Source organism: Hyla sarda, chromosome 10 (assembly GCF_029499605.1).
Source record: "Hyla sarda isolate aHylSar1 chromosome 10, aHylSar1.hap1, whole genome shotgun sequence".
NCBI classification, from domain to species: domain Eukaryota; kingdom Metazoa; phylum Chordata; class Amphibia; order Anura; family Hylidae; genus Hyla; species Hyla sarda.
In genome coordinates, this window is record NC_079198.1 from 30,110,027 (window position 1) to 30,136,837 (window position 26,811).

At 43.1% G+C, this 26,811-nt stretch overlaps 1 protein-coding gene across 11 annotated transcripts in view; it reads left to right on the forward strand.

The window, feature by feature from the left end:
• Positions 1–23,697, forward strand: part of PTH2 (parathyroid hormone 2) — a 39,592-nt gene extending 15,895 nt beyond the window's left edge. For 5 of the 11 annotated variants that reach the window (XM_056542610.1, XM_056542606.1, XM_056542612.1 and 2 more), the window contains 4 exons: positions 3,793–3,850; positions 11,941–12,023; positions 21,641–21,753; positions 23,086–23,697. In XM_056542610.1, the coding sequence (XP_056398585.1) occupies positions 21,644–21,753; positions 23,086–23,530 (555 nt within the window). In that variant the 5' untranslated portion in view covers positions 3,793–3,850; positions 11,941–12,023; positions 21,641–21,643 and the 3' untranslated portion in view covers positions 23,531–23,697. Of the gene's footprint in view, positions 1–1,373; positions 1,439–1,884; positions 1,901–2,009; positions 2,123–2,601; positions 2,643–3,792; positions 3,851–11,940; positions 12,024–21,640; positions 21,754–23,085 lie in introns of those variants that run through there. The other 6 variants (XM_056542614.1, XM_056542613.1, XM_056542605.1 and 3 more) reach the window with 5 other exon arrangements.
• Positions 23,698–26,811: the final 3,114 nt, after the last annotated feature.

Here is a 26,811-nt window from a genome sequence, read left to right on the forward strand (position 1 = left end):
GTGACAATCCCACCGGCGATGCTACTCCAGGTGTCCCAGCGCAGTCTCCTGGAGGTATATCCGGCCAGTCATCATCATCATCGGGCAGTGAGGGAAGATTGCAGGCCCCCTCTTCGTCCAATGACAACCGCTGTAGACGGTCGGCAATATCCTGGAATAGTTGGGCTGCGACCGTCACAACTTTCCGTTGCTCCGGCGCCATTTTGATGTTCTCACCACGTGGAACGTTGCTCTCCTCCATGTCTGTACTCTCCGGCTCCTTGTGCAGACTCAATAGGTCGCTGTGCAGGGTGTCCTTTATACTGGGCTTCCCCAAAATGGCGGCCGGCAGGAAGGACGTCATCGGTGCAACCCCGACTTCCTGTCCTCCCAGAAACGACTCCTCTGTTTCCAAGTTCCCTTTAGGCTGTGACACAGCAACTTGATGGCGCAGCGCGGGACTTTTTTTTCTACGGCAGCAGGTTAACTCTTCCTGTGCTGACCGGACCAGAGGATCGTAGCATGTATTCATTCCGCAATTTACACATTCTTGCAGCAAATAAATCTTCGCCTCCCCCATTACTTTTCGCGAGGCCCCCTTGTAATGCACACCACACGCACTGCTCTTGTACACAGAAATACGGTTTGCGACACATGAATAAAGTCCGTTATATTGGGGAGGAGTACAATTTCACTAGTGGCAACAGCAGCAGGCACACACCCAAATCCTGTTCTTCAGATGCCAAAAAGGCTTTGTGGTACCTTGGTGGGGGTATAGGGTAGTTGGGGTGTTGCTTTACTTGAATTATAAAGGGCGCTGTTAACCCTTGTCACTCGTGACGCCAGGGTGAGGGTTAAATACTGTAATGGTGCTGGGCCTATGGCCACCCTTCCCAAGAACGACAGGTGAATGCGTAATAAATGGATTGTCCACAACCACTGTCAACTGAAACTTGCAGGAACTTTTACTGAAGATTTTCTGAAGCAGACAATAGCAATAACAGTCCATGAACAAAATCTATTTGCATTTGAGCAGCGATTGACAGCTGGTTGAGATCAGGTAAACTCAATTCAGCTTTAGGAAGATTCCGTTGCATAGATCCGCTGGATTTAGGGGTTAATTAGGTCCAGTGATCTTGCGGTGAGTAGCGGGGAATTAGATATCTATAACCTCTGTAGTGAAGGCCGAGGCCGCAAGGCTTTTTGCCTAGTAAACGTACTTGAAAGTTGCGGAGGTCCTACCTCATTCAGTGACAGCAACCCAAGAGAGCGATCAATGGCCGCAGCTCCCTTATATGGGCAGGGGCGGGCCGTTTTGGATTGGTCCGAAACAACTGTCCCTCACCGTTACACGGGATTATGGGAAACACGTGACTCAAGAACCACCTAAGGTCCTTCAACATACCATAGAGTTCTGAACCGTGTCACATGACCCACAGGTCCTGCGACGCTACAACAAGTGAGTAACACCATATACATATATTTACATAGATAATATCTATAAATATAAAGTTACTGGGGTGCCTAGGGGTTAATTAGGGAAGCGAACTCCGACAGTCCTAGGGACTCTGACTTTGGGGACTAATAACCAAGGCACAGTATGAAATACGGTGCCGGGACACACACACATATATATCTATCTATCTATCTATCTATCTATCTATCTATCTATCTATCTATCTATATATATATATATATATATATATATATATATATATATATTAAAACTCAATGGGAGAAATGTATCAAAACCTGTCCAGAGGAAAAGTTACCCTGTTGCCCATAGCAACCAATCAGATCGCTTCTTTTATTTTTAACAAGGCCTCTGCAAAATGAAAGAAGCGATCTGATTGGTTCCTATGGACAACTCAGCAACTTTTCCTCTGGACAGGTTTTGATAAATCTTCCCCAATGTGTAAATGTGTGTGTATGTTCCAGCATCACGTCCAAACGGCTAGAGATATTAACATAAAACTTGGTCACACGTTACTTATATGTCTACTTAAAATAGAGGATAGTTAATTTAACCCTTAACTACCCCCATTTGTGAGGGTCAGGGTTTTTGTTTAAAGTCCCAAACAAATCAATGGAAAATGTATGTTCCCACATAACTTCTGTACTGCTGAACATATTTCAATACCTGGTACGCATATTATGGGTCGGGATATGAGGTCGGGATATGAGGTCAGGATAGGTGGTCAAGATAAGAGGTAGGGATAGAAGGACGGGATAGGAGGTCGGGATAAGAGGTCGGGATAGGAGGTGGAGATAGGAGGTCGAGATAGGAGGATCGGATAGGACGGGATAGGAGGTCGGGATAGGAGGTCGGCATAGGAGGTTGAAATAGGAGGACAGGATAGGAGGATGGGATAGGAGGACGGGATAGGAGGACAGGATAGGAGGACGGGATAGGAGGTCGGGATAGGAGGACCGGATAGGAGGTAGGGATAGGAGGTCGAGTTATGAGGACGGGAAAGAAGGTCTGGATAGGAGGTCTGGATTGGAGGTCGGGATATGAGGTTGGGATACGAGGACGGGATATGGGGTTGGGATATGACAACAATATATTAGGACGGGATATGAAGTCAAAAGCTTCCTCTGTTTATTTTCCTCCCCAACAAGGATTAGGAAGGAAAAACCTTGCAACGCCAGGTACTCAGCTAGTAAGTAAATAAAAAAAATATGAAAACACTGTACCTAGAAGGCCTTTTTTGTGGTGTTTTCCTATACTGTATCTAGAAGGCCTTTTTTTGTGGTGTTTTCCTATACTGTATCTAGAAGGCCTTTTTTGTGGTGTTTTCCTATACTGTATCTAGAAGGCCTTTTTTGTGGTGTTTTCCTATACTGTATCTAGAAGGCCTTTTTTGAGGTGTTTTCCTATACTTGGGTGTGTTTTTTTGGAATAGTGGTAGTTTTTCACATATAAAGCATGGGCTGGTGGGGCATTTTTGTTCACCCAGTTAGTGGCCTTTTTTTCATAATTTCTTTCCAACTTTCTGTGTGCCTAGTTTTGCTGTGTATTTGCTGCTGTGTATTTTCCTACCTATTGAAGTTAATGGGCAGCAAAATCAGCTGCAGTAAATTCGCGGCAATATATGGCACGTGTGACCCAACTCTTAGGGTACAGTCCCACGTAGCGCACCACGTTGTGCAAAATGTGCTGTTTAGCGGGAAATACGTATTCTCTTATCAACATACACACAGGGCTACCTGGCGGCAGCCCTGTGTCTTCAGTGAGGTTTGGGGACAGGGCCTAGCGCTGGCGTGACTGTGATGCGCATCCCCGTCCCCAAACCTCACTGAACACACAGGGCTGCTTCCGAGTAGCCCTGTGTGTATGCTGATAGGAGAATATGCTGCGTATTTTCCACTGCACAGACCATTTTGTGCAGTATGAAATATAAAGGTGCATTTCATTTTTAATGCATTATTATTTTTATAGTCTTTAATAGGAATCCACCTCAAAAGCCATGTGATCTTTGCACATGTGACATACCTCTTCCCATCACTTCCCCAGACCACCAGAGAAGTTTTAATGAGCATAAAATATTTTTTCATATTTTCTGTTGCCTAAACTCGGTTTCTTCTTATATTTCCAAAAATATGGTTATTCGTGAATATTTACATTGGCACATATCAATGATTAGATCTTTGTTACTCTATAGCCCCTTTTTAAAGTTAGCTTGGCCAGGGAATTCATTATATCGTACATTAAAGTGTGAATTTGCTTACATTGCTTAGGTTTCCCAGCTCATTATGTTTACTACAGAATAAATATGAGTCAAGTATTTATTTCTATTCATCTATTTGTAGTGGAACAGATTAGACACAAGAAGACCCAAGAAATGTGAGAGATGAAGATGAGACAAAGGTCAAAAGCGTGTGAAATCCTATTATCATTGTTATTGTCATTAATAGAGCAATAAGTGGAGAAGGCCAGACCAAGATGAATAGTGGATTGTGTAACTGGGTGGGAATAAGCCATAAGTGTAAAGGGAGGTTTGTTCCTACTGATTTATTAGTGGAGTTTTTTTTTTTTCCTATTTGTCACTTAATCTTATCACTAATTTTACATGGTCATATATTCCCATCAAAAGGAGAAAAAAGTGTATATACTAAAATGCAGTTCATACCTCTTAGTAACAACATTATTCTGTATAAATTATTAATCTTTATTAGCAAATGATATACAAAAATACATGTATACAAAGAGACACAGTACAATTTAAAACTATTAAAATTGCTCTAACCAGAGCAACCTCCTACAAAAACATGAGGGAAGGATATAACCACCCTCAAGAGAGCACATGTGTACAAATGATAGGCAGAAAACACCCCTGAGGAAGTTGCCTAACAGCAATGGAATGCGTGGAGCTCTTTGGGGGGCACATGTTGGGACCTCTTTATACCTACTACTATTTTATACAGAATATTGTTTTTACTGGTAGGTGTGCACTGCATTTTAGTATATCCGCTTTTTTCTCCTTTTCTTTTGTAAATGGCTATTTTGATATCCTGCTTTGCACCCTGATATATACTCTGATGTAGAGGTTGAGCCCCAGTGTTTTTGTGTTTGGTTTTATACCAGTGTTACACATTGATATGTTAGTTTGGATTCTACTGGCTATTTAGTGTTGGGCCCACTTTCTACAAGGAGACACACCGCGACAATGGCCCTTCTGCTTGCCAGCCAGCACCCTGCTCTGGCATGGCGCAAGGACCCCAAAACATCTGTCTACAGATGGGTAACTCTTCCTTCTGGAGAAGATGATGGCTTTGCAAATAAAGCACAGTAAAATTCCATGGCTCTTAAAAGGGTTGACTTATAGGGATGCAGTTTGGTAATCACACAGTAACTGATGTAGGTGTAACTTATAGACTCCTTGGTCAGCTAAAAGAATAAGCTAATCTGCCAGTTGGGGAAATAGCTAAAATTACATTGAAAGGGGAAGTTATCATCCTACAGGAATTAAATATTCCTGATGAGAACCGGAAACCTAAAATGGCTAGTTTTGGCAGGAGTACAGATATTCTAAATTCCCTATTGGGATCTCTACAACAAGTAGCTGAGGAGCCAAAATAGAAGGAGGCCATTTCCGATTTAGTATGGGAATATACCAAATGGGAAGTTGGTATATGATATTACTGTAGGTTAAAGGTTGGGATCTAGTGATCACCAGTCTATTTGGTTTAATATTAGAATAGAGTAAAAGAAAAACAATTAACATATTTATTTAACCAATCCCTCATAACAGGAGTTGTCCCGAAAGATTAATTAGCAAATGCTGTTCCCATTCACAAAAAAAGAGTAGTAGGGAAAAATCAGGCAACTATAGGTCAGTAAGTCTGACATCAATAGAGGGGAAATTTATGAAACCATACTAAAGGATAGAATTGTTTAACATCTAAAATCCCATGGATTGCAGGATTAAAAAATAACATTGGTTTACTTCAAGGAGATCATGGCAAACTAATCTTATACATTTTTTTGTTTGGGTGACTAAAAAAATAGATGGTGGAGCAGCAGTAGACAGAGCAAGGTCTTGTTACCAGTGGAGATATTGTTGTTATTAGTGATATTGCAGATGGTCTCGATGCTAAGGTATTGGTCTTTTTGCTGATGACACAAAGATTTGCACCAGGGTTGATGTTTCTGGAGGGATACGCCAAATGGAAAAGGATTCAGGTAAACTAGAATCATGGTCTGAAAACTGAAATTTTATGTGAAGAAGTGCAAGATAATGCAACTGGGACATAAAAACCTCAAGGGCAGAATATAGAATATTTGATACTGTCCTAACCACAGTATCTGAGGAAAGGGATTTAGGTGTCATTATTTTAGAGGATGATTTAAATGTAGACAGACAATGTAAGCAGGAAATGCCAGCAGAATGGTTGGTTGTATAAGGAGAGGTATTATCAGAAGAAAAAGGGAAGTGCTTATGGATGTATAGGAGAGGTATTAGCAGTAGAGAGGGAAGTGCTCATGCCGCTGAACAGAACACTGGTGAGGCCCCACTTGGAGTATTGTGCGAAGTGCTGGGGGCCACATCTCCAGAAGGATATAGATACTATGGAGACAGGTCAAAAAAGAGCTACTTAACTAGTACATGGACTGCAGGATAAAACTTACCAGGAAAGGTTAAGGGACATTAACGTGTATAGCTTGGAAGTAAAAACAAGATAGAAGGAATATGAAACTTTTAAATACATTAAGGGAATTAACATAGTGGAGAGGAGAGGATATTTAAAAGAAGAAAAATGACAACAAGATGACATAGCTTTATATTAGAGGGGCAAAGGTTTCTGCAGTAATATCAGGAAGTATTACTTTACTAACAGAGTAGTGGATACATAAAATAGTCTTCCAGTAAAAGGGGCTGCTGCATACAGAAAAGGAATTTAAGCCTGCCTGGGATAGACATAAGGCTATCCTTCATATAAGATAGGGACAGGGACTATTGAAAGTATTTAAAATATCGGGTAGACTAGATGGGCCAAATGGTTCTTATCTGCCGACACATTCTATGTTTCTATGTTTTATGTTTCTATTTCCAAGAAAAGGCAACAGAGAGTAGCCCTCCATCTACTCTGCCTATGAAAAATGGCATTAACCACTTAAAGACCAAGGGCGTACAGGTACACCCTGATGCCCTGGTACTTAAGGACGCCAGTGGGAATTTCGGTCCCTTCCGTGCACCGGGCGGGAACTGGACCGAGATGACTGCTGATATCTATCAGCAGGCACCCCGTGCAATCCCCTGGGGGGTCCTGAGACCCCCCCATGTCAATTCAGACCGGCAATTTGCGGCGATTCCGGGTTAATCAGGTCTCTGGTGACCCAGAAGAAAAGGGTGGTGATCGGGGCCGGCAGGGGTCTCTTACCTCTCCCTGGTACAGCGGGGGTCCCCTCAGTAATATCAGGAAGTATTACTTTACTAACAGAGTAGTGGATACATAAAATAGTCTTCCAGTAAAAGGGGCTGCTGCATACAGAAAAGGAATTTAAGCCTGCCTGGGATAGACATAAGGCTATCCTTCATATAAGATAGGGACAGGGACTATTGAAAGTATTTAAAATATCGGGCAGACTAGATGGGCCAAATGGTTCTTATCTGCCGACACATTCTATGTTTCTATGTTTTATGTTTCTATTTCCAAGAAAAGGCAACAGAGAGTAGCCCTCCATCTACTCTGCCTATGAAAAATGGCATTAACCACTTAAAGACCAAGGGCGTACAGGTACACCCTGAGGCCCTGGTATTTAAGGACGCCAGTGGGAATTTCGGTCCCTTCCGTGCACCGGGCGGGAACTGGACCGGGATGACTGCTGATATCTATCAGCAGGCACCCCGTGCAATCCCCTGGGGGGTCCTGAGACCCCCCCATGTCAATTCAGATCAACAATTTGCGGCGATTCCGGGTTAATCAGGTCTCTGGTGACCCAGAAGAAAAGGGTGGTGATCGGGCCGGCAGGGGTCTCTTACCTCTCCCTGGTACAGCGGGGGTCCCCTCAGAAGCGGCAGCAACGGTCCCGGCAGCAGTCCCGGCATGCAGCAAGAGGTGAGGCCTGTTCACCTCCTGCTGTTGCTTAGCAACAACTCTCAGCATGCACAGCCAAAGGGCATGCTGGGAGTTGTAGTTTTGCAACAGCTGGAGTTCCAACTACAATTCCCTGCATGGCCTTTGGTAGTCTGTGCATGCTGGGGGTTGTAGTTTCTATGAAAAAGTATGCATCCAGCTGTTGCAAAATTACAACTCCCAGCATGCACAGACTACCAAAGAGTATGCTATAGCAGTGTGCCTCCAGCAGTTGCAAAACTACAACTCTAAGCATACCCTTTGACTGTCAATGCATGCTGAGTGTATTGCAACAACTGGAAACACATTGGTTGTGAAACAGAGTTTGCGTCCTAACTCAGTGTTTCACAACCAGTGTGCCTCCAGCTGTTTCAAAACTACAACTCCCAGCATGCACTGAGAGACTGTACATGCTGGGTAAAGTAAAATTTTTCATTTGCACAGCCCACTGTTCCAAAGATCTGTCAAATGCCAGTGGGGTATAAATGCTCACTGCACCCCTTATTAAATTCTGTAAGGGGTGTAGTTTCCAAAATGGGGTCACATGTGGGGGGGGTCCACTGTTCTGGCACCACGGGGGGCTTTGTAAACGCACATGGCCCCCGTTTTCCATTCCAACCAAATTCTCTCTCCAAAAGCTCAATGGCGCTCCTCCTCTTCTGAGCATTGTACTTCGCCCACAGAGCACTTTTCATCCACATATGGGGTATTTCCTTACTAATAAGAAATTGTATTACAAATTTTGGAAGGCTTTTTCTCCTATTACCCCTTGTGAAAATGAAAAATTTGGGGTAACACCAGCATTTCAGTGAAAAAAATCAATTTTTTCATTTTCACATCCAATTTTAGCAGGTTAGTCAAACACCTGTGGGGTGTTAAGGCTCACTGTACCCCTTGTTACGTTACTTGAGGGGTTTAGTTTCCAAAATAGTATGCCATTTTTTTTTCTGCTGTTCTGGCACCATAGGGGCTTCCTAAATGCGACATGCCCCCCAAAAACCATTTCAGCAAAATTTGCTTTCCAAAAGCCAAATGTGACTCCTCTTCTGAGCATTGTAGTGCGCCCGTAGTGCACTTGACGTCCACACATGGGGTATTTCCATACTCAGAAAGTATGGGGTTACAAATTTTGAGGGGCATTTTCTCCTATTACCCCTTTTAAAAATGTAAAATATGGGGGAAAGCCAGTATTTTTGTGAAAAAAAATTCATTTACACATCGGACTTTAATGAAAAGTCGTCAAACACTTGTGGGGTGTTAAGGCTCACTGGACCCCTTGTTACGTTCCTTGAGGAGTGTAGTTTCCGAAATAGTATGCCATGTTTTTATTTTATTTTTATTTTTTTTTGCTGTTCTGGCACCATAGGGGCTTCCTAAATGTGACATTTCCCCCAAAAACTATTTCAGAAAAACTCACTCTCCGAAATCCCATTGTCGCTCCTTCCCTTCTGAGCCCTCTACTGCGACCGACGAACACTTTACATCCACATATGAGGTATTTCCTTCCTCGAGAGAAATTGGGTTACAAATCTTGGTGTGTTTTTTCTCCTTTTAGCCCTTGTAAAAATTAAAAAACTGGGTCCACAAGAACTTCACTTTGCTGCTATTCCTGTGAAACACCTAAAGGGTTAACACACTTTCTGAATGTCATTTTGAATACTTTGAGGGGTGCAGTTTTTATAATGGGTCATTTATGGGGTATTTCTAAAATGAAGGCCCTTCAAATCCACTTCAAAACTGGACTGGTTCCTGAAAAATTTGGATTTTGAAAATTTTGTGAAAAATTTGAAAATTGCTGCTGGACTTTGAAGCCCTCTGATGTCTTCTAAAAGTAAAAACTTGTCAACTTTATGATGAATATATAAAGTAGACATATTGTATATGTGAATCAATATAACATTTATTTGTTATGTCTACTTTCCTTATAAGCAGAGAGTTAAAAAAAAATTAAATGCAAAATTGTAAAATTTTTCATAAAATTTTTGAAATTTTCATCAAGAAATTATGCTGCCACGCCCCCTCCCATAGGCTTATATTGAGGGCGGAGCCTTGATGGGGGCAGAGCCGTGACATCACAACGCTCCGTCCCCGTGATCGCCAGTAATCAGACCCGGAGCGAACACGCTCCGGGGACTGATTCTAACGGGGTGCTGTGTACAAGATCACGGGGGTCCCCAGCGGCGGGACCCCCGCAATCAGGCATCTTATCCCCTATCCTTTGCATAGGGGATAAGATGTCTTAGCGCCGGAGTACCTTTAAGTGAGTAAATAATATGCTTTATCAATCTAAATACATAACTATATAGTACATTGTATATGGTTTGCTGTTGCAATGTTTCTGATGGGGGTCTGTCCAATGGACAGAAGACCCAGTAATTGCAGGCAGTTCATTTAGTTGGGGCATTATCTTTAGGGTATGTATGCTCATCAGAGCCAGTGACCCTCCAGTTTCAAAGGACGAAGGTTAAAGGGGTATTCCAGGCCAAAACTTTTTTTTATATATCAACTGGCTCCGTAACGTTAAACAGATTTGTAAATTACTTCTATTAAAAAATCTCAATCCTTTCAATAGTTATTAGCTTCTGAAGTTGAGTTGCTGTTTTCTGTCTAACTGCTTTCTGATGACTCACGTCCCGGGAGCTGTGCAGTTCCTATGGGGATATTCTCCCATCATGCACAGCTCCCGGGACGTGACATCATCATTGAGCAGTTAGACAGAAAACTTCAGAAGCTAATAACTATTGGAAGGATTAAGATTTTTTTAATAGAAGTAATTTACAAATGTGTTTAACTTTCCGGAGCCAATTGATATATAAAAATACGTTTTTGCCTGGAATACCCCTTTAAGCCGAGATGTTATGGTCCCATATCTAGGACTCCTAAACACGTTCTGGCTTGCCAATTTCTCATCCTACACCTGTTTCGAGACTGCCATACTGAGAAATGCATCACCCTTCATCACTTGCACTTGCTCCCTAATACAATGTATTCATCTTGATAAACAGTCATACCCAAAGCTAATAATTAAGTGCTATATCTCTAACACTTGAGAGAACGAGTTCATAAAAAATTCTCAAAAAATACCATGTTCCAGGGATTTCATACGGTCTTCCAGTCAGAGGTGAGCCGCCCATTTTTACATGATACATGATACATGATTTTTACGGATTTCACATGAGTATCTGTAATAGTGAAAAATATAGTGTAAGTAATAATACAACAGGTAGATAATATAAATGATTCATAGGCACACCCTACTACGGACTAGCTAACACAAATATATATCAAGTGGATGGGTTCTGCAAATCCTCTCATCTTCACAAAACCATCCTATATATGCCCATGGATCAACTTTTTACTCATATGAAAATAATAATAAAAAGAGAGGATGGGGGATCCATATTAAACAATAATTAAATACTCGAACAGGAAAGTCCATGTTAAGACCCGATGGGTGTAACGAGCCTAGTCTATGTATCCACATATATATATGAGAGGTTTGTTGTTCTCATACATATGAGCTCATAAACTTATTCAGATTGCAGTTTATCCATAGTTACATAACTTTCCAATAGCAGTATGAGTACAGGAGCCTACAGGAGTCTTGCCTATTAGCAGGCCATTATCAATGCCAAGAAGTACTATTAAAGAACTTTATTAAGATGCAACCGAAACTTCATTATTCTACAACTTTGATCCACTAATGATAAGAAAACTCAAGTGCTGCAGGACATATGTATTATCTGAAGTTACTATCATCTCCATGCTGGAGCGGCTGGTGACTCACGCCTGGTCCGCGAGCAGCTCACACTTAACAAGCAGGCGAGGGCTCTAGTTCTGTAAACAATTAGCCCTTCACTGTTACATTTTTAACAAGGTCACCCTTAACCCCAATGCTGGAGGTCAGAGGGCTTCCTGGACATTTTGATATTGAAAATTAAATACAAGACAACAGGAAGAGAGAAGAGGGAAGGGGGTTAAGCAAGAGGTCCATCATTTCTGCTGACTTTGAATTAAAATGAGCAATATTGGATTTTTTCCTTGCAGTCCTGACACCGGTCTCTCTTCTTTGCCGTTGCAAAGAACACTCACCTAATTTTTGCATGTCATTATTGAATTCATTAAAGTGTCCGGGTTACCCCCCCTTCTGGCATGAATGTGATCTTTTGTGAAATAAGTGCTAACAATAAAGTCACCACTGCTACTGTTTTCCTGTGTCCTCCTCCCCCATGTCTCGACACCAGAACATATCTTTATAGATGTTAAAGAGATATTGAGAAGACCTATGAGTAGAGGTGATACAGTCAATTTTATGTATATAAAAACAAAAAAAAATGTGAGATACGTCAGCTCATAACCATACTTATGTATCTATAAAAGGAAAGCAAAGCTTGGAGAGTCCGCAAAACATCATCGCACTTCTGCCTATCTAGTCAAGACAACAAGAGGCAAGAGATATCCAGGTAACCTCCAGTCTTGTCTTTAAACTTACGTACATTCTGTGGCATAAAATAGTTCTAGACTGATGTAAAAAATGAACAGAATTAAAGAATGCATAGTTATTAGTCATTATGGTTCTTAGAATGATGAAAAGTTTTTATTTCTTTGTTTGCTTTACGTTATTTGGTAGCAATGTTTACTATAGTTTAAATTGGCATTTAGATAGGTGTATTTGCTACATCTTTGAAAATTGTAATTCTAGATGAAAGAATCTGATCAGACTGATGGGCAGATATCATATCAGTGCATGTAGGTGGTAATTCTTAGTATAGGTATATATATATATATATATATATATATATATATATATAAATATATATGTATATACTATATCAATATTATTACTTCTTCATTATAAAGTCTGCCAAACATGTAGGATAGTTGCTTGCATTTTCTCTGCTAATTTCCTACATCCATATTATACTGTACCTAAACCCTATATTGCCCCCCCCCCCCCCCCAAGGATGAAAGATACAATGTGCAAAGGGGCAAGTGCTCAGAAGCCTAAGGGTGCATTCACACCACGATACGGCTGGGAGATGTGAGAACCGGGCGCTCCCATGTCCTAGCTGGACCCAGTCCTCATCTCATTCATTTCAATGAGCCGTCTGGAGTCACATAGTGACCCCGCCCCGGTCAGCTAATTTTTGCCCTGTATGCGGTTTTATGACCGGACTAAAAACCGTGGTATACTACAGTTTTCAGTCCGGTAACAACAATATGTGACAACAACCTTTAGGGGTCGCCCCCCAAGGGGTTAACCCTAAACTAGAAACCCCCCTTAAAACTAAATTTTATTGAGTCATTTAAAATATATGAGCTCCGGTATTGTAATCTAAAAGCACAGCTAATAGTTGCTTAAATGATATGTTAGCATCCTGTAACTTCTTGGGTAGTGATATTGTGCTTTTATAGCACTAATCTGCGGATGCCACTATATGGGTAGAGAAGCACTGTAAGCTGCTAGTTAAAATATGAATAGCCCTCCGCTGCCCGACGTTTCGTTGGATGAACCAACTTTATCAAGGTGCAAAGGCTAATATTAGCCTCTGTACCTTGATAAAGTTGGTTCATCCAACGAAACGTCGGGCAGCGGAGGGCTATTCATATTTTAACTAGCAGCTTACAGTGCTTCTCTACCCATATAGTGGCATCCGCAGATTAGTGCTATAAAAGCACAATATCACTACCCAAGAAGTTACAGGATGCTAACATATCATTTAAGCAACTATTAGCTGTGCTTTTAGATTACAATACCGGAGCTCATATATTTTAAATGACTCAATAAAATTTAGTTTTAAGGGGGGTTTCCAGTTTAGGGTTAACCCCTTGGGGGGCGACCCCTAAAGGTTGTTGTCACATATAATTTGCCCTGGAATCCCTGGGGAATTTTGTTGTTGTGCGGTAACAACAATAGTCCACAGAATTTACTGCCCTTTAGGTTCAATGGGGGAATTCTGCAAAAGACCTGTCTTTAAATTCTGCAGAATTGAGGGTAAAATCCCATTGAACTCAATGAGGCTCTGAATTTCAGCAGTATTCTGTGTTTTGAGGACACAGAAAATCCTCTGCAAATCCACAAGTTCCTCACAAAGTCTGCAGCAAGCTTTGCAGAATGGAATTTCAGCAGAATAGCAGATTATTGCTCATGTGAACATAGCCATGTACTCCTTAGGTGCCTTACCCACCTTTCTTAGCTCCAGCCCATCCTACATTTTCCCAACAGATATACAACAGAGTTTAAAGTGCAAGTCTAACATATATACTTATATAAAATATAAAACAATACAAGTTTTAATATGTATCAGAATAGGTGACTATGCAGCATTTTGGTTATGTTTACTGTAAAATCAAAACAAAAAAATAACTTACCCGAACCTGTGGTCTGATTCTGGAGATACAGTAGACCTGTTATTAGTCATCATTGCTCAAGTTTATCGCCGGCTTTGCACAATGGAGGCGGGACCCGACACAGAGGCAGGGATGCTGGGTATGTTGGGTCCCACCTCCATTGCACAAAGTCGGTGAATAACATATTACAATGACGCTGAATAACAGGTCTATCACCAGAACCAGACCACTGATCCGGGTAAGTTACACCTCATTTTAATTCTGTTTACCTGCATTACAACCCTATGTATTGATTTTAATGCTGGTGAACTGGCTTTCAGTTTCCCTTTGAGCAATGTGTGTAGAGATGAGCGAATTTTTAAAAAATTTGATTCAGCTGATTTACAGAATTTTCCGAAACAATTCGGTTCAGTCTGAATTTATTCACAGCGAATCTGTATTAAAAACGGCTCTTTTTGGCCTACAGAGAGCCTCAATAGGGGTGTAGATCACTTTGCCTTGCTGGGTTAGTGAAATAATACTGTTATTCAGTATGACATGCAGATTAGAGGTGTCCCTATTATAATCAATGTGGCAGAGTGGCACAATGACAGAGCCTGGAGGTGGCATCACTATGAGGAGACCATATAGTGGCTGAATGGCACAGCGTGGAGGTGGCGGCAGCATGAGGAGACAATATAGTGTCTGAATGACCCAGCCTGGAGGTGGCGGCAGCATGAGGAGACCATAGGGCCTCACAATTGAAAAGATTAAAGATATTTTTTTATATTTCATTTGAAGATTTCAAATGGATAAACCTAAAAAGTTTTGTTTAATGTGCCAGAAGCATGAGGAGACCACATGGCAGTACAGTGACACAGCCTGTAGATGGCGGCAGCATGAGGAGACCATAAAGTGGATGAATGACACAGCCTGGAGTTGGCAGCAGCATGAGGAGACCATATAGTGGCGGAATGACACAGCCTGGAGTTGGCGACAGCATGAGGAGATCATATAGTGGCTGAAAGACACAGCCTGGAGGTGGCAGAAACATGAGGAGACCATATAGTTGCAGAATGAGACAGACTGGAGGTGGCAGCAGCATGAGGAGAACATATGGTAGCAGAACGAGAAAGCCTGGAGCTGGCATCAGTATGATGAGCACATATGGTGGCAGTATGAGACAGCCTGGAGGTAGCATCAGCAGCATCAGGAGTCCTGAAAGTGACCTGGTGACATAGTGGGGTGGTGGGTGGCAATACAAGTACCCGGTGACAAAGGTGGGTTAAAAAAGGAGAACTTGGCATCAGATGTGTGGCATCAGGCAGGTGGCAGGATCAGAATAGTAGCTGAGGCAGGTAGGCAAAAGAAAACTGTCTCTTTTGTAAAAGTGTTAGTGTGCACAAGTAAGTATTGAGGATATGCATTATGTAAAACTTAACTTTTAATAATATTCTTAAGATAAAATATATGTACTCCAATTTTTTTTTTAAATCAAACAAAAGGAAAGGTGTGCAAAAAACACCATGTGCCACCTACACCACCAAGTAATGATGTGATGCAAAGACCTCTAAAAGGTGGAAGGGAAAAATGTATGGTTCATTTTAAATGGTGGGGGTAAAAACTTCCCCTGTAAGGCCCTACTCTCGCATTATTAATTCCCGTGTGGGGTCGCCTTTTTTAAGATGAGTAATACTTACCTCGAAAAGGTGGAAGGGAACAACGTATTGTCCATTGTAGCAGGTGGGGGTAAAAAATTCCCCTGTAAGGCCCTACTCTCGCCTTATTAATTCCCTTCTTGGCAAGTGTTACTTGCCCTAAAAAGGGCAGCCCCACACAGGAAACTCTCCCTATTTCCACCTAAAAACCCTGGGAAATGGCAGTATTTGTAGGTGGAAATAGGGAAAGGTTCCTGTGTGGGCCGCCCTTTTTAGGGTGAGTTACACTTGCCAAGAAAGGAATTAATAATGCAAGAGCAGGGCCTTACAGGGGAAGTTTTTACCCCCACCAGTTACAATGGACCATACGTTGTTCCCTTCCACCTTTTAGAGGTCTTTGCATCACATCAATACTTGGTGGTGTAGGTGGAACATGGTGTTTTTTGCACACCTTTTGTTTGATTTAAAAAAATACTTTGGGTGCATATATTTTATCCTAAGAAAAGTTAAGTTTTAGCTAATGCATATCCTCAATACTTACTTGTGGTCTGATGCGGAGGAATGTGTGTAACTGCCGAGCAGCACCTTAAATATATTTTGCACTATTAATATTTGTGAAGTGTTGGTGTGAACAATGGTCAATCTACTCTGATGCATCAGGCAGTGGGGGGTGGAAATCCTGGCTGATGCATGCCTGATTCACCTTCACAAAGGTCAGTCTCTCCACATTTTTCATGGACAGATGAGTTCGTCTTGGGGTGACTATGGCCCCAGCCATACTGAACACCAGCGCTGATGGCACACTACTGGCTGGGCAGGACAGCTTTTCCAGGGTACACTCTGCCAGTTGCGGACACAAATCAAGTTTGGCTGCCCAGAAGTCCAGTGGATCTTGAAGGTGTGTTGGCATGGTCATGTCAAGGGATGCCACCACCTGCTGGTTCAGGTCCTGCTCCAGGTCTACCTGCAGCTAATGAGTTGCTTCACTATGAAGGTGAAGAAAACTCATCATCGACTGTAGACTGTAGGCTGCTGATGGAGCTGGTTCTGCTCCTGCCACCCCACCCCTTCCCAGAATCCATGGCAGTGGAAGGTGAGCGCAGAGGGCCCCCCCGAGTCTGACCTGCGAGAGGATGGATGATGGCGCATATAGGCATTAGCCAACTGACTACGTAGGATGTCTCTGTAGTAGTTCAGTTTGTCCTCCCTCTCAGTGGGTGTAAAAAAGGCCCCCCTTTTGTGGCGGTAGCAAGGGTCCAATAAGGTGGAGAATCAGTAGTCATCCCACTGCCGAATAGTGACAATTCTGTGGTCACTACGCAAGCAAGTGGGCATGCATCGTGCCATTTGTGCAAGTGACTCGGAGGGACTCCTTGCCTCCATCTCCACTGCATACTGCCACAATGTGTCTGGGTCTTCTGTCTTGCCTTCCTCATAACCCTCTAGCTCCTCTAGCTGCTCCTTCTAGTCCTCTCCTGCCAGATGACTAGAAAAACCGCCATGAGATATAGGTGCCTCGTCTCCAGTGCCCTTACCAGCTATCGTTTCCAACACGTGTTGTAGTAAATGAAGCAGTTCATCCCATATGATGTTGTTTATCCCGTAATCCTGGTAACTGACTAATAATGTGGCTTCCTCAAAGGGCCTAAGCAACGGCAGGTGTCACGTATGAGCTGTCACTGGTTGACATTGAAGTTACGCAGGGGAGTCCCAGTGATGGCTTTTCTCTGTTCGTATAGTCGGTCCAACATATGGAGGGTGGAATTCCAACGTGTGGAAACGTCACAAATCAGACTATGTTAGGGGATGCAGTTCTGCCGCTGCCGCTCAAGAAGGGTGTGCTCTGCGGTGTGGCTGAAGTGCATGCAAAGTTTCCTTCCCATTGTTAGGATGTCTTGCAGATGGGGGTACACTTCAGGAACCGCTTGACAACCAGAATGAACATGTGTGCCATGCAGAGCGCATGTCTCAGGCTTCCTTGTCGCAGTGCAGACAAGATGTTGTCTTGTCCTGTTGTCGTTCACCATGGTTCCCATTTCCAGTTTTCATGGAGTAAGGCATGATTCAATTTCTTTATGAATGACTTTTAGCAGTTCCTCCCCTGTGTGACTCAGTTCACCAAGGCAAACCATGTGAAGAACAGCGTGACACCGCCGTGCCCTGCACACATGGTATGCTGGAGGGGCACTGAGACTTGTCCGTGCAGTGGAGGCTGAGGACACGGTGGAGGATGAGGAGGCGGAGTCACACACTGTCACAGGACCAATGGCCTGAGAGATTGGAGTGACCTGTCCAAATTGCTGTTGTGGCTGTGCAGGAACCACATTTACCCAGTGGGCCGTAAAGGACATGTATTGTCCCTGACCGTTGTTACAGCTCAACACATCAGTGCTGCCATGCACTTTGGTACACACCAACAGGCTCAAGGACTGGCCCACCTTCTGTTCCACAAAATTGTTTAGGGCTGGTACTGCCTTCTTTGCAAAGAAATGATAGCTTGGGACTCTCCACCTCGTCTTGGCACAAGTTATCTGAAAGGTGCAGAGTCCAATACTTGAAAAGGGAGGAAATGCAGCACCAGCAACTTGGACAGGAGCACATTGGATTGCTGGCGGAATGATTGACTGGAAGTAGGAGGACCGGGAGCATCTGGAGGGACAGAAAATGGGTATGACAAACAGCTCCCTTTGGCTGAGGTGGTGGAGCCTTGGCTGGCTGAAACAGGGAGAGGCGTGCCACTGGGTGATTCAGCAGGCTGGACCACCACATCGGAAATAAGGTTCTCCCAGGCTGCTTTATGGTGACGCTGAATATGTTGACGCATGGCTGTGGTGCCAACATTGGGACCCTGGCCACGCTTCGCCTTCTGCCTACATATTTTGCATGTGACCAGGTTAACATCCTCCAGATGCTTGATGAAAAACTGCCACACCACCGAGTAGCTGATTTTCCCACCAACAGTCCGCACTGATTGACTGCTCCTGCAGCCGACTCCAGGAACCCCTGTTCTACTACCTCCTGGGAAGGTAGGCTGCTGAGAAGCAGGTGGTCTACCCCGGGCACGTTTTGCTCCAGACTTTCCATTTCTGCCACCATTCTGACTGCCAACCATGCTACCACCTTGCTGGCTCAGCTGCTGCCTCACGGGCAACCTGCAACCCTCTTCTCCTGATGATAATGAAGCCCCTTCTGCACCCGGCTCCCAAGTGTGATCGGCTTCATCATCATTGAGTTGTGTCTGCACGTCACTGATGTCCTCCTCAGGTTCCTCAACAGTGTCTGCTTCAGGAGCATGAATGCTCGCAACACCACCTCCCACGCCATTCTCCTCATCACTATTTGCCCACCTAGCGGAGGAAGCGGTGGATGTCTCCCCCACTTCTTGGCTGGGCAGTAGCTGCTGACTGTCCTCTAGATCGTCCTCTCTAAATAGTGGAGCTGAACCCACAGCATAGGATAGTTCTGTGTGGGAGGGAACAGCATAGGACAGAGGCAGTGGGAGGACAGGAACTGCTCCCGGGCCATGCCAACTGAGGGTTGTGTCTGAGGAACCCACCGACTGCTGACTGGGGGTGTCAGATGTCACTTGTGATGAAATGGATGACCGTGTTAACCAATCGATGACGGCAGATGCGTTGCTGGTCGAGACATGACCGCTAGCTGTTACCGGGAGCTCAAGCCTCTCACTGCGACTCCTGCTGCCACTCGCCACTAGTCTGCTGTGACCTCTGCCTGATTAATTTAGGCCTCTGCCACGCCTCTGTGCACGTCCTGGCACTTCTCTGCCTGACATACTTAGTGCGTGTATGAGGGGAGTACAATACGCTCCACTACCCTTAAAACAGTATTTGTCTACAACACCAGCAGGTGTGTACTTTTTGCTAGCCTTTCACAGTATCTGGGCCCTTAAGACTTTAACAGGAACAAAATGATACACCACTTAGATGTACATATGTAGTATGCACTTATGAGGGGAGGACAATGCGCTCCAGTACGCTTAAAACAGTATTTGTTTACAACACCAGCTGGTGAGAACTTTTTCCTGGCCTTTCACAGTATCTAAGCCCTTAAGACTTTAACAGGAATAAAATGGTACACCACTTAGATGTGCGCACAGGTTACACTTAATAGAGGACAATACACTTTTAGTGCTCTGCTAACCCTAACTGGCTGGCTACTATTAGCTTCTCAGTTGTTGTACACACCAGTGCTGCAGCACACAGTCGCTGTGTACTACACCCAAAATTGCACTCTCTCTCTCAATCTCACTCCCTTCCCTATCAGTGCTTCTAGGCTGGATCTGTGCAACACACTTTTCTGTGCAACACACTTCTCTCTGTCCCTCTCTGCAATATAATGCTGATGTGACTGGGAGGTGAATCGATGCTGTAAAAATGCTTTTCTGTGCACTAAAGAAGATATTCCTTAGATTGTATATTATAAGATTACACCATTAAACTTAAAAGAACAGTTTTTTTTACCTATTTTATTTTTTGTTTTGATTTTACAATGAACATAGTGAACATAGTCATATTATTTATTACTAAGGGTTGAATATTCATTCTTTTCTAGTTTGGTTACACATCCATGTTATTTGCCATAGGAGATGGGGGATAAGTAGCTGCCAAATATTACTGGTATTTCTGGTTGAACGAAGGTTCGAGCATGATAAAATATAACATGACAAACCTTGTATTCCCAATAGTAAACTTTAGGGGACTGTGAGGCTACTCCCATACACAATGGTATACTGACATCAGGAGGCTCTGTTATCAATTATCTAATGTCTGTGCCCAAGATTAAGCAATCTCTGGGATATTCTCAATTCTTAATAATATAGATGCACTAGTATTTTTTTTATTCTGTAGTCCCTAAAATTGAGCCATGACAACCCCTTTTGCAATAAACTGAGATTACTGGTTTTAATATGGATTTTAAAAAAGGTTAGTGGTTATATAATATTAAGAATTGTCTGGCTGTGAAAACGGATCTAGTTTTTTACAATATTAGTTCTATGCAGTAAAGTTTTTTTTAGGTATCTCTACTTTCTTCCTTGCTCCCTAATTGAATAATAATTTATTCTCAGCTGGTCTGACCCTTCATTTTTTATGAGGGAGTTGAGGGGGTTAGCTGTCAGATCACATTATCTAATATGGATGGCCATGCACTGTTTAAATATGGCTATTGGTAAAGGGGCCCTCTCCACATTCTGGCCTTGGCTTCCTACTAAATTGGGCAGAGTTGGCTCATAGCTTAAAGGGGAACTTCGCCCCTAGACATTGTATCCCCTATCCAAAGGATAGGGGATACGATGTGTGATTGTGGGGGTCCCGCCGCTGGGGACCCACACAATCTCGGCTGCGGCACCCCAGACATCTGGTGCATGGAGCGAACTTTTCTCCGTGCCGTATGACTGGCAATGCTGAGCAGAGGCTAGTAATGTCACGGTCACGGCCACTTGTAAAAGAACAAATAGAAAAACCAGCGCTCGGAGACAGTTCAAAACATGATATCAGTCAAACCATAATATAGTAGATTATCACTGAGATGAACTTACTTCACTAGGGGAGATGTGTAGGTATAGTTACCTTTCACATCATCCTCTTCCAGGAGAGTATGACAAAAAGGCCAGGAAGCCCGTGGATAGTAGGATGGTCCCCTTCCCCCGGCCACTTGTGATAGCATGGTCACGCCCCCTCAATGCAAGTCTATGGGACGGCAATGACGTCACAAGCGGGCATGACCGTGACGTCAGGAGCCTCCGGCAATGCCCCCAATGCTCTTAACAAATTCCGGGTGCAGCTGAGAGATCGCGGGGGGTCCCCAGTGGATTCCCCTTTAGATAGGGAATAAGATGTCTAGGGGCGGAGGGGCAAAAAATCTGACAGCGGAAAATGTACCTTTAAATTCAGAACAATCTTTACGGGACCCATTAGCTGCATGCCAACTGATGTGTTTCTGATGGGCATGTGGCCCTCTGGATTAAAAGAATTTAAAAAAACTTGACAGCATCATACGTACATTAATACATTACGCACGTAGATATGTAGACGTGGTTGTCAAATATTAATATTTATTTTTTTCATATTCAGGGAATGGAAAAAATTGTTGCTGGGCGAGGTTTTCTTCTGATCACAGTCCTTCTGGGATACTGCATTGTATGGTCTTCTTCAACCATCATTCCCACCATCCGGAACCCAGGCAGGCACGTACTGTTATTCTCCTCTGTAATAGGTTCACCAACCAGTCTATAGTACTTGGTAATATACTGCAACAGGCTAAATATTACATTTTAAGGACACTTTTAAACCACCTTATAAAAATATTAAATTATAATAATATATATATATATATATATATATATATATATATATATATATATACCGTATATATATATTGTTATATTTAAATATAATAACGTTTTTATTAAACATCTGTCAGCCCCTCTATGCTGCTGTGTCCCTGAATTATGTCTGAAAATGCAGTAATTTTGGAGAACTTATAGATTAACTCCTGCAGTACTATATAGCAGAAGTCCTATATGTTCATGAGATGCAGCATCCCCACCCACATACCGCTGACTGATCGCTTTCTACCAATACACATATCTCAAAACTGACAGCAGCATTTACATTAAATAAATGAATATTTTTTTTTACATATTTGGCATATTTATATTTAAGATATAATGTTAATGAAACCGCACAGTGATTGGTGTAAAGGTAAAAGAAATACCATATGCAAGAATCGTGCTTTTTTGGCCACATCACATCCCACAAAAAATAAAAGTAATCAAAAAGTCTGATCAATGGCAAAATTATACCAATAGAAAGTGCAGGTTTTTTTTTTTTTTTTTTTACCTCACAAATATTTCACCTCACAAATATGTATGTATATTTTAGTTTTGCAGTACATTTTACAGTTAAATGGTAGGTGTCATTGCAAAATACAATAAGTCCCACAACATTTTTTTTAATGGTGACAGGTTCCCTTTAAAGAACAATTCAACCTTAAAAAAGCTATGCTATCCAGTTTAATGGCAACCTAGCATGCGGATAGACCCATTCTACATTTACTTAAAAGGCACAAAATGTATTGTGCCATTTAATACATAGAAAATAACAATGAATAACAATTACTTAGATTGGCATATCACACGCCTGCCCATAAAATCCCAATGCTGTCAGATTGAGCAGGCACACGCTTCTTTATGGATGATGGTGCACTGGACGTAGAAATCTACATTTGCTCCTGCTAGTGTAAATGTTCGCTATAGGTCACACCAGTTACTGCTGAGCCTGCCGAATCTACTGTGCAGTGTAGGCCCCTGTCACCGCTTTTTAGGCAATGTAAAAACCCCAAAAAGATACACATTTTTGCACAGGGATCATTTGGTGGATTTATGCCAAGACCAGGCATCCACTGAATGATAAATTCCTCCCCATAGTTTTCTGTATTCATAAAAGCATCCCCCCCCCCCCCCCCCCCAGTAATTTATTGATCTTCTTAGTGACTGTTTAATTCCCTTATCTTCTAGACTCTGGAAAAGAGACCTCTCTTATCAATCTCTCAATGACAAAGAGTTAAATCCATTCCTAAGTGGACCAGACTCCTGGAACCAAGTCCCCTCAATAACATTCCATGATTGGAGTATTAAAATGCTATCCTCAGACATGATTCCCAATGAAACACCAGATGAGAGGGCCGGGAAGTTGCTCATGCTGCCCATCACCAGACAGCTCATGTTTGGATCCAATGATATTCAGAAAAGGTTCATACCAGATAAGGTCAGGCTTAACAGGGGAATGACTGACCAAAGATGGCTGCCAATGTGGCCTGCTAATGAAGAGATGGAAAAACGAAGCATAGTGGTGGCGGATGATGCTGCTTTCCGAGAGAAGAGTAAAATGCTAACTGCAATGGAAAGACAGAAATGGCTAAACTCCTACATGCAGAAACTTCTAGTGTTCAATTCCACTTAGCTGTAGCCACTGGTGAACTGTGTATTTGTGTGTTCTCTGTATTCAATAAAAATAAAAACATATTCTTGGTTTTGTCCAAATATACACTAATACACTATATTTTTTCTCTTCTCATCCATCTCTTTGTACATAAAAATATTTTGAAGCTAAATTCAGTAAAGGCTGCCTTTTTCAACCTTCTCAATGTTTCTGGATTTCCTACTTCTGTATTACATACTGTATACTGCATAATGCATCACATGGGGGGGAAAAAAAGTAATTTGAGGCAAAACGACAACATAGAGCTTGCGCACAACTTTTATTGATGATCTCTGTGTGTGTACAAATCATTTTTTTATGTTGCAGTTTTTATTTTTATTTATTTTTTGTTACTATTATACAAATCCCACTAATTTTGCAGTCTGCTGAGAGTTTTGTTGCAAAAACATATTGAAACAAAAAGTGAGGAAAGGTAAAGGTGGATGCATCTTTAGATATACAGACAGGCATGGCCACCACTAGTCACCTCTGAGTAAATATTCTCATTGAATAAGCAGCTCTTATATAAGAAATACAAGATCAGTAAGGCTTCAGGGTGGACGCCGGCTCCACGAGGCACAGGATGAACTCAAGGAGGACGAGGTAAAATTTAAGATAGTTTAATCCCAAGATGCAACGCGTTTCACTGCAGGTTTGCAGCTTCATCAGGCATCATTGATGCATTGGTGCAAGGGATTCTTATCATTTTGTGACACCAGGGCACTGTTAACCTATACACGGTCCGAGGTGGAGACAGCTTCTCCTGGGCTAGACACAGGGAATAAGAAACACACCGACGTCGGGTTACGGATAACTGTCTTTTACTGACCAGGTGTAGATGGTACAACACACAGTTAGGAGCAAAGTAGAAGGGATGCAGTGTAATCCTTGGAAGCCCTGTTGCCTTGCTGCAGCAGGCAAGCCCGTGGAGATCCACAACCCACAGGACAGCCTTTGGTGCTGGGACACCACAATAAGATGTCTGATCGATGGGTGTCTAGCCGATAGGACCCCTGCGATTTCCACCGCGGCACCCAAGTCATCTGGTGCATGGAGCAAACTCCGCTCTGTGCCGAATGACTGGTGATCACTGCCGCCACGCCCCCTCCATTCATGTCTATGAGAGTAGGCGTGACTGCTGTGCACTAGCTGTCACACCACATAGACATGAATGGAGGGGGAGTGGCGTGACATCACAAACACGGAAGCCCCAGGTTTCTGTGACCATAATGTCGCAGAGCCGGCCAGGAGATCATGTCTGATCTTGGGGATAAATTCACAAATACCCCCTAGAGGGTCTACGGGCACTTATATACCAAACAACAACCTTGGGGATATATGTCCCCTCAGGAAAACCCTGAATAGAGACCCTCTAAAGTCTAAAACTTAGCTTTTAATAATTACAAATTAATATTAAAGGTGCTCAAAGATTTCCACTAGGTGGCAATATGTGTTTAAAATTACAGTCCCTATTAGTAAAGTTTTATTAATGCATTCTATGCAGGATGGTCTTAATCACGGAGTTCAGTTTGCAGCACTCTGCTCTGACACCGTCTATAGACATAGTGTCACTGCGCACCGTGATCCATCCATTTTATAACAAAGGGACTGAGCTAAAATCTACTCCTCTGGCTCAACGTTTCGCTAGTTGGACCTAGCTTTTTCAAGAGTATGAGGTAGTATGATCTTGGGGATGTCACAATCACACCATATCAGTCCAGCCAAGACACTAGAGAGAGTGTGATGGTGAAAATGTTAAAGCCACCAGACCTCTGGATACCCGCTACTAGTCCAAGCAAGTTACCAAATTAACCAAATTAAATGTATTTCACCAGAGCCTACTTCAGAAAGGTGAGCTCCTATACTGTATTTAGAGATTAAAGATCAGAGCTGATTAAATAAACATTTAATCTGAAATAATTGTTTCACAGTGCTACATGTAAAATACAAGGCCAAATGACATACAGGTACAAAAATATACTAAATAGTACAGCAAGACAAATTCAGAAAGCAAAAAGAAAGTCCTTACAGCATAATGGTTGTATAGCAGTCCTCGTGGGTGAGACTCCAGCTGTTTCACAGGATGTTGTCCAGCTGTGTGCCATCTAAATTTTATAGCTGCTTTTTTTAGGAGGGAAGAGAAATGTATCTCCTCCACCCCTCTGATCCCACCAGGTGGAGGTAATTGGCATCTCTCTTTCTTTGTCCCTTACCTCAGTTTGTTTTATGATGGTTAGAGTCAGTGGCACACCAGGGGGGGGGGGGGGAGGGTGTACGTCCAGCCCCGGGTGCCACTCACAAGGGGGGTGCCAAGGGCGGACTGACCGGCCGGGTTAAGGGCCCGCCGCTACCGAGGATCTCGTCCCAGATCCCCAACAGACAGCGCTGCCTTCTCCTGTATGCCCGATACACGCACATATAGGAGAAGTTGTCCCCTCTATGTGAGCCGCATCTGCAGCTTACACAGAGGAGACGTGACCTCCGTTCCCACACAGCACGCAGTACAGGAGCCGATGATGTCACTCATCGGCGCCTGTACTGTGGAGGGGAAAAGGCGCGGGCCCCTGCTGCTGAGGAGATCGCTGCGTGGGACATCAGGTGAGCATCATTTATTTATTTTTTTCAACTCTGCATATACCTGAGGGGGGAGGTGTAACTCTGCATATACCTATGGGAAGGGGGTGGGTGTGTGTAACTCTGTATATACCTATGGGAAAGGGGGGGGTGTAACTCTGCATATACCTATGGGAAAGAGGGGGGGGTGTAACTGCATATACCTATGAGAAGGGGGGTGGGTGGGTGTAACTCTGCATATACCTATGGGAAAGAGGGGGGTGTAATTCTGCATATACCTATGGGAAAAGGGGGGGGTGTAACTCTGCATATACCTATGGGAAAGAGGGGGGGTAACTCTGCCTATACCTATGGGGAAAGTGTGTTTGGGGGGGTAACTCTGCCTATACCAATGGGGAAGAGGGGGTTTATCTCTGCCTATACCTACGGGGAAAGAGGGTGGGGGGGATGGTGGTGGTACTCTGCTGCCTATACCTAAGGAGAAAGGGGGTTAACTCTGTTCCTATACCTATTGGGAAGGGGGTTTAACTCTGCTGCCTATACCTATGGGGAAGGGTGGGGGGCTAACTCTGCTGCCTATACCTTTGGGGAAGAGGGGTTAACTCTGCTGCATATACCTACAGGGAAGGGGATGGGTTAACTCTGCTGCCTTTACCTAAAGGGAAGGGGGGGGTTAACTCTGCTGCCTA